A 12,417-nucleotide genomic window follows, 5' to 3' on the forward strand; every position below is an offset into this window, starting at 1 on the left:
GGTACCTTCTTCACATCTAATTCATCATACTCCATAATGTGTTTCCCTTAGAGTGCAATTGTTGGTTGCACATTATAAGAACCAAAAATTAACTTTTTTGCTGAAAAATGCCCGTACGCCGTATTTGTAATCACTTTCTTTTGTATACTACCATATAGTCATTATCCTTCTTTTATTTTATTTTTTACTTCCTTATCATCACCATGTCTAAAGTCCAAGGCTGATTTTGCATGTATATTTGCATTCTCGGGCGTGGCTAGAATTGGCCGGAATGAAAAAAACCATGTTCATGTCTTACTAATTAGTGATCGCTTCAAGAAAATAAAGCTGTATACCGCAATTGTACCTCATTTTATTTTCACTTTGAATCCCAAAGGTAACTATAATTCATTCTCCAAATGAAGTTCAACAACGATAGTGAAAAGCAGGTGTTCGATAAGCTTAAAAAGGCAATTCCTGGTATTATCAAAGAAAAATGTGCAGGATACGATGAATTGTATGGTTACAAGTTGAATCCTGAAGGTCTGACCAAGGAGGAGGTTGAAAAATACTATGATGAAAAGATTGCCGATTGCTTAATCTACAAACTTTGCAAAGCGTACCAATTTGAATATAGCACTGTTGTGCAGAATCTGATTGATATTTTGAACTGGAGGAAGGAATTCAATCCATTGAGTTGTGCCTATAAGGAAGTTCATAATGCAGATTTGCAAAACGTTGGTATTTTGACTTTCGATGCAAATGGTGACGCTAATAAAAAAGCTGTCACCTGGAACTTATATGGTCAGCTGGTCAAAAAAAAGGAATTGTTTCAAAACGTGGACAAGTTTGTGCGCTACAGAATCGGACTTATGGAAAAGGGTCTGAGCTTACTGGATTTTACCGGTGTAGACAATAGCTATATGACCCAAGTCCACGATTATAAAGGCGTTTCCGTGTGGCGGATGGATTCTGACATTAAGAATTGTAGCAAGACCGTCATTGGAATTTTCCAAAAATACTATCCAGAACTGTTGTATGCGAAGTATTTCGTTAATGTCCCCACTGTTTTCGGTTGGGTCTATGATTTGATCAAAAAGTTTGTTGATGAAACCACTAGAAAGAAGTTTGTGGTTTTGACCGATGGTAACAAGTTAGGTCAGTACTTAAAGGACTGCCCATACCAAGATTATGGTGGGAAAGACAAACAGAACGATTTGAACAAGCAAAACGTCACAAATGTCCATCCAACGGAATACGGCCTTTACATTTTACAAAAGCAAATCATTGAAGACGTTGAGTAATTGGTCGCCATACTGTAACACTACCCCCATAAAATAATTCTATAATAATTTCTTGATTTTGCCTTGTATTCAGGTAAATCACCATCAAACTGTATTATCTCTTTTATACCTTTATTATATATACCTTAGAAAACACCGTACGGAACGAAGGGGCTGCAGAAATGTTCTAGAAGATAATGGCAATAATAGGGATACAGGTCGATCAGATCCGCCTATATAAAAGACAACGCACCGACCGTGGACAAGAACGCAGACAGACGTGTTTACTGGCGACGGAGAGTAAACAGAATAAGAGATAAGATAACAAGAACAAGATGTTAAGGAAGGGAACTTCAACAATATATAGGACACACAAAAAAACCAATAGCAGCATACTCAGGAGCCAGCGAGACCAGACTAAGGTGGATTCGTTGGTAGAAGAATCTCCCATGGGTGATTTTGGGATCCATAACCAGCCTACACAGCCTGGGGTGATATACTACTTTGTTGAACTGACTAATTTAGGCATACAGGAGAACACAAGCAGCAATAACAATAACAATAACAACCATAGCGACGATGAAAACGGTGGTCGATACGGCCACGGTAGCAGTTTAGGTGGAGATGTCCATTCTCACCGTTGTTCATCTACTTAAGCATTATAAAGCATATCTAACAATATCATTCGGGTTATACTGGATAACCCACACGCGGATGCGGGGTTGTAACGATTGTGCGCAATTCATAACGTGCCACAGATGATAGCACTACGGAAGGACAGCGGGACTTTAGTGATTTATTAGTTTCTGTGCATAAAGTGTATAGTATATTCACACAAATGTATACATATATATATATTATTGGAATACAGAAATCTACAGGTGTACTGTACAATATAGCTCTCTCGGGGGCCCTTTTTAAGTGCTATTGTTTTAACTAAAGAGTCACCCGGTTTCCCGCGCCAAAGTTTCCATCTTATGCCAAATTTCAGAGGATAAAATCGCTAATTCTCATCAAAAGATAGAAACTGTGAAAGAATCAAGTTCAGAAGAAAGCGTTTCGCAAAAATAGAGTACACAGGAGCGTCATGTCAGCCGATCATTCGAGAGATCCATGTCCTATAGTCATATTAAACGATTTTGGTGGTGCCTTTGCCATGGGTGCTATTGGTGGTGTTGTTTGGCATGGGATTAAAGGTTTTAGAAATTCGCCATTAGGTGAACGTGGTTCAGGAGCTGTGAGCGCGATCAAAGCGCGTGCTCCTGTGCTGGGTGGTAACTTTGGTGTTTGGGGTGGTTTGTTTTCTACGTTTGATTGCGCTGTGAAAGCCGTCAGAAAGAGAGAAGATCCATGGAATGCTATCATTGCAGGGTTTTTCACTGGTGGCGCTTTGGCTGTGAGAGGTGGTTGGAGACATACAAGGAACAGTTCTATCACATGTGCTTGTTTGTTGGGTGTGATTGAAGGTGTGGGGCTAATGTTCCAGAGATATGCTGCTTGGCAAGCTAAGCCTATGGCTCCTCCTTTGCCTGAGGCTCCTCCCTCTCAACCTCTACAGGCTTAAACGATAGAGGTACCATATATGAGTCATTTTTCATTTCCGTGAAAGTAGCCTTATTCGGCACATTCTTTGTTACACGAATGTTGTATTGCACTAGCTTTCTTTACGTTTTCACCTTATTTTCAGCCTTCCTTTTAAGATCGCCAACCATTCCCCCAACCATGTATATACTATGTATTAAAAAAGTATCATATTTTACCTCTGAAGAGAAAATAATAACAGGCCAAAAAAATGGCGTAGAAACTTTATAATGTTACTTTATTAATTGTAATGACTATACGTATAAGGAAAATTAAGAAAAGGCAAATTTCATATACATTTGATGTACGGTATCAGCACTAAACTGTAATAAAAGGGAAAAGGAGGGGGTAGCGAGAGAAAAGTCAAACAAAACAATGATCTATTCTTCGACAATGTGAAGCTTATTAAATGCACTTGTTGGCCCTTCTTGGACAGAATGAGTTACAGCATAATCATTAGGAATGTCGCTAGATACGTTCTCCTTCCTCTTACTGATAGCACCAATATCGACACTATCAGTGCCGCCAGTGGCAGAACTAGAATTGTAGACATAATTGCGGTTTGCGTTGTTTTTAGAGTCCCTCGTGCTTCTGTGATCGTTTTGCCGACCTTTTGTATTATCATGTTTTTCTGATGGCCCTGGTAAAGACGATCCTGGAGGGAACCACTCACCTGTGAATTCCTGCTTTGTTATGAAAGGATGTAGCATGGCTTGCTGTGGTGTCCACCTTTCCAATGGATTTAAATTAAGCACACCACTTAAAAAATGAATTAAGCATTCCCTACTCTGCATTTCTTGGTCAATAAGTTCCTGTGAGTTTTGTATGCTTTTAGGATATCTGTAGTTTCTAATAATATCTGGCAGCCTTTTCCACTTAAAATATTGCTTACTGGGCTTTTCTACTATATTGTATTCCCTGCAAAACTCTTCAATGGTTTTCATACGATGCTTTTGTGTAGAGGCAGCACTTTCTTCTGGTGTCAATTTTTTCATGAATTTTCCAGAGTTTTTACCCATATCTATCATCCACGATGGAGGATATCCAAGCGTGTCTATTATCCTTGTTAATTGATTATATTCAGAAGCACCTGGAAAAATCGGTATACCCAAGAACAATTCAGCAACAATGCAACCCAAGGACCACATGTCAATACTGGTCGAATAAGGGATGCCTAGTATAATCTCAGGAGCTCGATAAAACCTGGATTGGATATATGTATAAACGGTTCTTGCCTCTTCGCAAGATGAACCGAAATCGATAATTTTCAATTCCGGTTTATCCGGTGCGCAGAGTAAAATATTCTCTGGCTTCAAATCGCAATGAATCAGTTTACTTTCCTTCAAAACGCATAACGAATCTAATATTTGGGTGGTAAATGTTCTGATGAGTTGTATAGACAGTCCATGAAATTTGTTTTGTTTTAACAACTCATACAAATTATTGCTTAGCAACTCAAACACCAAACATAAGTGGTTCTTGTGGACAAAGGAGTCATGCATTCTTAAAAAATGGTGTTTGTTAGCTGGGTCTATCTTTTGGTTCAGCAACTCTAAAATTTTGGCTTCCGTTATACTTTGGGTCAAATACTCTGTTCTCGATTTAACTACTTTTACAGCCAATATTTCCTTGGTCAGCAAATTTTGACACTTGACCACTTGGCCGAATGTACCTTGACCTAAAATGTCAAGCACGAGGTACTTTCTGTTCTGTTCTACACCCAAAACGTCATTTACATAGAGAATATAGTCACTGTTTATGTTGTCAAATCCGTTGTTACATTTTCCCTCGCTGGGTTTCGTGAGTACTCTCTTAGGGTTTTTAGACGTTTGATAGGTAAATTCGGGAGAGCATAAGGAATATGTAGTAATCAGGCTTTTTGTGACACTAACTAAGGGGGATATTGTCTTAGAATTAAGTGACGCACGTCTAAACTTTGGAGTAGCATTTAAGACGGGTTGAAGATCGTTTTTAGAATTGCAAGGTTGCATCTGAGGAATAGATAATTTTTGAGCTTGTACCTCATCTCTTCGTAACTGCTTAAAAGGGGGCTGTAATGGGGGACTTGTACTCGGAGGATACGCACTGAGCCTCCTGTAAGGTGACATGACTGGTATGGAGTTTGTTCCTTGATTAGCATTTGAATTGAGCGAAGAAAAATTGGACGAATAATTTGTTGCAGCTAGACTCTGCCTTCTTTGAAACTCTTGACGATCATAAAGAGAGGGCACGAACCTAGATCCAAACTGGGAAGAAGGGATAGCGCCCTGCTGGTATGCATGTTGTTGCTGCTGTTGATAACCGGAAGGATACTGGCCACTGGTACTTCCTGCTAGATTCGTATTAGAGTTCGTGTAAGCGGGATAGCTGTCGTACTGGAAAGGATTCGGGGCAGGCGCCCTGGCCGGGGGTACAACAAGACTAGATTTACGTCGTCTGTATGCATCTAAACTTTCATTACTGTTTAAATCATCGTATTGTGGGGGATACACCAGGTTTTGTTGAGAATTAGTTACTTTTTCCTCATTCCAAGGGTTAACAAAAAAAAATTGGGAATTTTGTTGTTGCTGTTGCTGCTGCTGCTGCTGCTGCTGCTGCTGCTGTGGAGGTCTTTGAGAACCTTGATTCACGTATGATGGGTTCCATATACTTCTTCCAGAATGCCTATCGTCCGGGCTTGCTCTACCCGAGCCCATACTAGCATCACTGTGGGTAACTAGGGTCGGGCTCAGAGAGTTATTCATATTGCTATTGGTGCTAGACGAGTCGTTATTATTGGATGAATTCATGATTCTTCAAATTAGCATGTGAAAAAATGATAACGGAAAAAATTGCCCTTGTACAGTCAGTTTTGATCTTCACCAAAATTCTTTTTTAAAGTATTCGCTCAATCTAGTAGCCAGATTATCAGTGTCTACCTCCAGTGTTGGTGTTGGAATTGTTTCCTTTTATCTGTTTAGCATTGCTACTCATTGTTAAGCTCAGAAGGGGTAAATCTGAGGAGGAGGGGGTCACTGGGAAAATGCTGTAGAAGGGGCAGGTAGGGTTACTACAGCCATAGCGTTACTTTGATGTATTTATTAGGTCTTTTATGCACTTTTACAATTTCTGCTCTTAGGCCTGAATACATTTTTTAGGTGTTTATTACGTGTAACACGACATATGCAGAGTTGATGATATAGTCTTTCTTCAACTTTTTGCAAGTTTGCTACTAAACATACATACGTACACAGGAGGAAGCCAAAGTAAAGAAAGAGGGCCTTGAATGGGTTGCTGCGTCTTAATAAGTTGTGTTTGAGGGCGAGGGTGCACAACATTAATTCATATCGAAAATATATATAACAACATAGAAGAATGAATGTTTCTACATCAACTTTTCAAACAAGACGGAGAAGATTGAAGAAAGTAGAGGAAGAAGAAAATGCGGCTACTCTCCAACTAGGCCAGGAATTCCAACTGAAACAGTTAAACCATCAGGGTGAAGAGGAAGAATTGATTGCCTTGAACCTAAGTGAAGCCAGGTTAGTTATCAAAGAAGCTCTAATAGAACGTAGGAGAGCATTTAAAAGATCACAAAAGAAACACAAGAAGAAGCACTTGAAGCATGAAAACGCCAATGATGAAACTACGGCTGTAGAGGAGGAAGATGATGATCTGGATGAAGATGACGTTAATGCTGGTGATGATGATTTTATGCATTCTGAAACTAGAGAAAAGGAATTGGAGTCTATCGACGTTCTGTTAGAACAGACCACGGGAGGAAATAATAAAGATTTGAAAAACACCATGCAGTATTTGACAAATTTCTCCCGATTTAGAGACCAAGAAACCGTCGGGGCGGTTATACAGCTTCTGAAAAGCACTGGGTTACATCCGTTTGAAGTGGCGCAGTTAGGTTCTTTGGCCTGTGACACAGCCGATGAAGCAAAGACTTTGATTCCGAGTTTGAACAATAAAATATCTGACGATGAGTTAGAAAGGATATTAAAGGAATTGTCAAACTTAGAAACGCTCTATTAATAATTGTACGTATACGTGTGTGTAAGTAGTAATGAATTTTTCACTCTGTGCAAGTTAATCTATTTAACAGGAAAAGAGACAGAATTTTAAACCTGGTGTTGCTCTTCTTTCAGGAAATATTTGCCACTACCGTTTTTCCACCATCTCATCAAGCAGCTATGGGGGGTTATGTCTATGACACTCTCATCATGGCTTTTGCATCTGCACCTCTGATCGAGCCTAATGGCGTACGATGCCGGACAGGTACCGAATGGTGAGTGGAAGTAGCCAAGTTCATCAAAATGAATTATTTCTTCAGGTCTCAGCAGTAGGGAGACACCAATTGAATGCACAGGAGCGTCACCCCATCTCTCGTAATAAAATCCGCCCTTGGCGTCTAAAGTTTCGAAAAATTTCTTGTATTCGTCACTTCTGAAGAAATTCAAGTCGCCAATCTCAAAATTCGACCAAAAATGGCATAAATTGTAGTTAGAGTTTGCTTCAACAACGGGGTAGTGCTTACCGACCAATCCTGAATCAGTTAAAAAAGCATATGCACTGTCCTCTTTACGTAAAATCATCTCTTCGTTAGTTACTAGATACTCCTCTACTGCATCCCATAAAGTTGGTATGGTCTCCTCATATTCATATAACGAAATGACAAATCCGTATTTTTTGGCCTTCAATCTCATAATCCTGAACGGGTCGTATGGGAAATCGCAATAATATTCAACATTGGGTTCCACCCTAAAGTAGTAATCATAGTTATCCAGTATTGGCTGCCTGAAAAAAAAACCAGAATTGAATCGACACATGTTTCTGTATGACTTGGATCCCCCATATAAGACCCCTTCGTCCTCCATCGTTCGTAGTCTTTCTTCAAAGAATGTTTCGTTAATCCATTTCGGCCGATTCCAGTCTTCTGGTGGAATTAAGGCGTATTGGGTCTTCCCACTTGCCATTGCCGTCGTGGCTTCAATGAAGTCTTGGTCGAAGGGAACATCATTCAGGAAAGTCCAATCATAGTGATATTTGTTATTAAATCTGTCTTCCAATGACCTCATTGAATCTAATGCCCCTTCTAATTCTGAATTTCTCACTAGCATTAAAATTGTTGCATTTTCCCGTGAGTAAAAAGGACCAAAATCATTTTGTCTTGTATAGTTTAACGTGTAGTCGTCGTAGCTATTGCGGGAAAGTTTTACCTCGGGGAAGTAGTTTCTTCTTCGACTTGAATCATATTGTTCTTTTACTCTTCGAGAAAGGGTACAATAAGAGCTGTCAATCTTATGGTATTTTCGTATGAGAAATAACTCTTTACCAAAAATATAGATCATAAAGGTCCATATCGGTAAGAATACGCCAAGGATGTACAACAAGCCTCTTTTTGCCATTTAACAATTTCTGATGATACACTTCTTTAATTCTGATAGCGACTTCCAAGCATTAAATTTGGAGATGGAATGAAGAAGTAGTGACAAGTTAGCTCTGTAAGCAAAAAATAAAGAGGCGTAGTGCTTTGCGTTTAACTTTCCTTTATTTAAAAAATGTATAGAAAATTTCCAAAGCGACCAGTAAAATAAGTAGTTGCTTCTCACTCAGAGAAAAGAAGAAAATGGGCGAAAAGTGGTTATTTCGTAGACGTAGGGAATAAGGAATTAATCAAAGAATACATTTAAAGCAAATTTTCAACCCAAAATATTGGAGGAATAATCAGAGAATTATTTAGTTATTGTACATATTATATATTCAAATATTTATTATGACATATCCCTAACAAAAAGACAATAAAAGGATAATCGATAATAAAAAACAAATATGGGCAAAATAATATCATATAGGGGAACGAGTTAAGATAAGATAAAGGTAATATAGTTATGAATTTCTTTTCCTTGAAGATCAGTTCAACAAAGTAGCAATGTCGGATGGCAATTCTTCAATTTGAGTGGAGTAGAACTTTTCTAGTTCTCTCATAGCGCCAACATCTTCGTTAGTAACAAAGTTGATGGCAACACCTTTTCTACCGAAACGACCACCTCTACCGATTCTGTGAATATAGTTTTCCTTGTTAGCTGGTAAGTCGTAGTTAATAACCAAAGAAACTTGTTGGACATCGATACCTCTGGCCAACAAATCGGTGGAGATCAAGATTCTAGAAGAACCACTTCTGAATTCCTTCATGATGGTGTCTCTTTCTTGTTGTGGCAAGTCGGAATAGATGGCGGAAACGGTGAATTTATCGTTTCTCAACTTAGTGGTCAATTCTTCGACCTTTCTTCTGGTGTTACAGAAGATGACAGCTTGAGTGACGGAGATAGAGTCGTATAAATCAGTCAAACACTCGTATTTGTAATCTTCTTCTTCAACATTAACGTAAAATTGTTTGATACCTTCCAAAGTCAATTCATCCTTCTTAACCAAAATTCTAACTGGGTTTCTCATAAATTTGGTGGTAACTTCCAAGACGTCATTTGGCATGGTAGCAGACAAAAGAACAACTTGAGTGGTTGGTGGAAGCAAGGTAAAAATTTGGTAGATTTGTTCCTTGAAACCAGAAGACAACATTTCATCAGCTTCATCTAAGATGAACATCTTGATCTTGTCAGTTCTGAATCTACGTCTTTGGATGTTGTCGAAAACACGACCTGGAGTACCAACGACGATTTGGGCATCTCTCAAACCTTCAGCGTCTTCAACAAAGGAAGTACCACCGATACAAGCGTGAACCTTGATGTCCATATGGAAAGCCAAAGCCATGACAACTTTTTGGATTTGCAAAGCCAATTCTCTAGTTGGAGCCAACATCAAAGCTTGAGGAGCCTTAACAGAGGTGTCAATTCTTTGCAAAGCAGCAATGGAGAAGGTACCGGTCTTACCAGTACCTGATTGAGCTTGAGCTAAGACATCGTGACCTTCGATAATAGGCATGATGGCACGTTGTTGAATGGCAGATGGTTCTTCGAAACCGTAACCGAAAACACCTCTCAACAAGTTTTCGTCCAATTCCATATCATCGAACTTGTAGACAACCTTGTCATAGTTGGTTTGAATTTGGGATTCTTCAATATCAGTAATACCTTCAGACATATTGCAATTACTATTTATTAGTTTCTTGTACACACCAGTCTTTTGTTTAGCGAACCTTTTTTTCCTATTATTTGTATTAAGATCTGCTGTTTCCTTCTCCTTGAGATGAGATTTCTTTTATATATGATGCTGAAAAAAAAATAAAAAAATTTCAAAAAAAAAGAAAAAGGTACGCAAAACCAGCGCTTTCACCCGGCCTTTGTATTCGTCTAATGTGACGATAATATAGCTAATGTATATTATGTAGAGGTTTAGTAGAATGATTAATAGCAAAGAGGAGGAGGCGCGGCATCAGGTATCAGGCCTTGGGAATGCTCTTTGGACGCGGTCTAAATAGTCTGTAGTTTCCCAATCAAATTTAAAGGCAGATTGCGGTTCAGAAGTCGGTCTTTCGAAATCATGTTTTTCTGCAGCACTCTTCTGTGAAGCGTTTTGATCTACCTGAGTTTCATCGAACTCAACCTGTTTTTGATGTCCCTTCGTACTATGTTTCAACAAATTTTTGAGGCACGGGGGTTCGTGGTGGAAATTTGTGTCTGTTTCAATATTGCCCAGTTGCAAGTGGGTGAAGTAGTCACTTAAGTGGCATTCACCGTAAAGACCACACTGGGTACTTCTCCATAGCTGGTAATAGTGGTCATTATAGTCAGATGTGGTATGGGACCATGGCTTAAACGCTCCGATGAAGTGAATGAGTTTAATATGTTGTTGGAAAAAACTCATGGCGGGTGAAGACTGGTATCCGTAGTTGGGCATGGTCACGTTGTAGATAAAGGGGAGGCGTATCCACTCCATGAGTGGGGACACATTATGCAAAACCTCTTTGCTGTAGTTGCAAATAGGATTAAAAAATTGATTGAAGATTCCTTGATCAGCACCATCAATTGATACAGTCTTGACCAAAAAATTTTGTAAACTCCTTGCCATTTCTAAATCGGGAATCAATAGCAGTACACCAGTGTTGAACATGTCAGGCCATCCGATGTCTGGAACCGCAGCAATCTGGAACCTTGTTTGTTCGGGATATAATTGCAGGATTCTAAAAAACTCTTTATTTAATGGTAAAGTATCTGCATCCAGAAACAAAACCTGATCGAACTGCACAAGTTCCCATAATCTAGCCTTAAGTAAAGTATGCGATAGCTCAGGCCTTTTCAACAGCTCAAGATTCGCCTTATTTTTTTCTACGCTCTTCTCTTGATCCTTTAGCGGTTCAATAATGATAATCTCTTTAAAGAGGCTTCTTATCAAAGCTATTTCCTGGGGACTAAACTCATCCCTAAATAATTTACTTTCAATTAGCAGGCATACGGTTATCTGGTATTCCACTACAGCATGCTTCAAGAGTTTTTGTAATTGGTACGCTAAAGTCAACGCACCAGGTAAATAGTCCCGCGAATATATTAACGTGCAGATAGCAACTTTCCTAGCCATGGATCCGTAAGAAAATTCAGTGCTAATAGATGCTTTAAATGGCGCGTTGTATCAGTGGATATGTTTATACAGGTGAATGCGCTATCCTTGATCTGTTCCCCTCACCTTTATATGTCATAGAAAGTGTAAACAAAACCCTTAACCGCTACCGCGCGGTGACGAATCAACTTGATTTTGTTTTAAAACAAGGCCATTTCAAGGATGACGAAAAAATACCTTGGACCGCATATCGGTGCGTTATCTTTCGCCCTTGCCTCTTGATGTACGTTCTTTTTTTATTGTTCTTTTGTTATTGTAGTTGTTGTATGTACGTAAAGTTATATATCTAGATTAAATATTGATAATATAATAGAAATAAAAATGTGAGGAAAACGTTGAAAAAACGACTTCCTTTCTATTGTTATACAATAATTATCTTCTTAACGAGAGTAAGACCAAACGTTTTTCAACAAACCATCGTTTTGAGCCAAACGGTTCAAAGAGTCATCGGATTCACCTCTGGATCTAACGTAACCGGACAAAGCGTAGGTGACGTATTCACCTGGGATGGCACGGCCTTCTTCATCAACCTTGGCAACGTTGATTTGAACAGAAGCGTGGTCATCGGCTTTGATGATTCTGTTGGTTGCAGAACACTTTCTTGGAACATATAGTTCAACCTAAGTAAAAAAAGAGAATATTCGATGTTAGTACATTTGCGCTTATATTGTTGGAAAAGTATTTGGCATATGGATAGAAAAAGAAGTTTTTAGAGTGGTCCTACGAATTTCAAGGGACTATTCGGTCTTTTTAAGCGTAGCTCAATGTCGGATGTCCAATGTTCATCCCTACAATATCAAACTTGTTTAGGTATGTGTACTATAATCGCTGATGTTAAGTATTAAATAACACTTGGGCTGATTGGAATGGACTATTAACATATTCTTTAAATTGAAGTATTCCTATCCCGTATGCTTATAATAAACCCATTTGGATCCCATCTCTTTCATTTTATTACTGCTGTACACTGAACTCATTATATTTTTATTTCTCTGTCGATGCTCCCCTGTCTGCC

At 38.9% G+C, this 12,417-nt stretch overlaps 8 protein-coding genes across 8 annotated transcripts; 4 read left to right on the plus strand and 4 right to left on the minus strand.

Annotated features, from left to right (window-relative positions):
* Window positions 1–398: 398 nt before the first annotated feature.
* SFH5 (Sfh5p) lies at window positions 399–1,283 on the plus strand (the record flags this gene model as incomplete). Its single annotated transcript, XM_033911256.1, has 1 exon — window positions 399–1,283. The coding sequence occupies one exon, from the start codon at window positions 399–401 to the stop codon at window positions 1,281–1,283; it is 885 nt and encodes a 294-aa protein (XP_033767147.1).
* Window positions 1,284–1,597: 314 nt separating this feature from the next.
* On the plus strand, window positions 1,598–1,918 carry ROQ1 (Roq1p; the record flags this gene model as incomplete). The annotated part of the gene is made up of 1 exon (XM_033911257.1): window positions 1,598–1,918. One exon carries the CDS (start codon window positions 1,598–1,600, stop codon window positions 1,916–1,918), a length of 321 nt encoding a protein of 106 aa, XP_033767148.1.
* A 431-nt stretch (window positions 1,919–2,349) lies between these two features.
* TIM17 (protein transporter TIM17) lies at window positions 2,350–2,826 on the plus strand (the record flags this gene model as incomplete). The annotated part of the gene is made up of 1 exon (XM_033911258.1): window positions 2,350–2,826. The coding sequence occupies one exon, from the start codon at window positions 2,350–2,352 to the stop codon at window positions 2,824–2,826; it is 477 nt and encodes a 158-aa protein (XP_033767149.1).
* A 397-nt stretch (window positions 2,827–3,223) lies between these two features.
* Window positions 3,224–5,632, minus strand: YAK1 (serine/threonine protein kinase YAK1; the record flags this gene model as incomplete). Its single annotated transcript, XM_033911259.1, has 1 exon — window positions 3,224–5,632. One exon carries the CDS (start codon window positions 5,630–5,632, stop codon window positions 3,224–3,226), a length of 2,409 nt encoding a protein of 802 aa, XP_033767150.1.
* A 565-nt stretch (window positions 5,633–6,197) lies between these two features.
* RPB4 (DNA-directed RNA polymerase II subunit RPB4) lies at window positions 6,198–6,863 on the plus strand (the record flags this gene model as incomplete). The annotated part of the gene is made up of 1 exon (XM_033911260.1): window positions 6,198–6,863. The coding sequence occupies one exon, from the start codon at window positions 6,198–6,200 to the stop codon at window positions 6,861–6,863; it is 666 nt and encodes a 221-aa protein (XP_033767151.1).
* An 86-nt stretch (window positions 6,864–6,949) lies between these two features.
* Window positions 6,950–8,236, minus strand: YUR1 (mannosyltransferase YUR1; the record flags this gene model as incomplete). The annotated part of the gene is made up of 1 exon (XM_033911261.1): window positions 6,950–8,236. The coding sequence occupies one exon, from the start codon at window positions 8,234–8,236 to the stop codon at window positions 6,950–6,952; it is 1,287 nt and encodes a 428-aa protein (XP_033767152.1).
* A 505-nt stretch (window positions 8,237–8,741) lies between these two features.
* Window positions 8,742–9,929, minus strand: TIF2 (translation initiation factor eIF4A; the record flags this gene model as incomplete). The annotated part of the gene is made up of 1 exon (XM_033911262.1): window positions 8,742–9,929. The coding sequence occupies one exon, from the start codon at window positions 9,927–9,929 to the stop codon at window positions 8,742–8,744; it is 1,188 nt and encodes a 395-aa protein (XP_033767153.1).
* A 291-nt stretch (window positions 9,930–10,220) lies between these two features.
* On the minus strand, window positions 10,221–11,363 carry GLG2 (glycogenin glucosyltransferase GLG2; the record flags this gene model as incomplete). Its single annotated transcript, XM_033911263.1, has 1 exon — window positions 10,221–11,363. The coding sequence occupies one exon, from the start codon at window positions 11,361–11,363 to the stop codon at window positions 10,221–10,223; it is 1,143 nt and encodes a 380-aa protein (XP_033767154.1).
* Between the last annotated feature and the right edge of the window lie 1,054 nt (window positions 11,364–12,417).

This window comes from Saccharomyces paradoxus, chromosome X (assembly GCF_002079055.1).
Source record: "Saccharomyces paradoxus chromosome X, complete sequence".
In the NCBI taxonomy this organism is placed as follows: Eukaryota; Fungi; Ascomycota; class Saccharomycetes; order Saccharomycetales; family Saccharomycetaceae; genus Saccharomyces; species Saccharomyces paradoxus.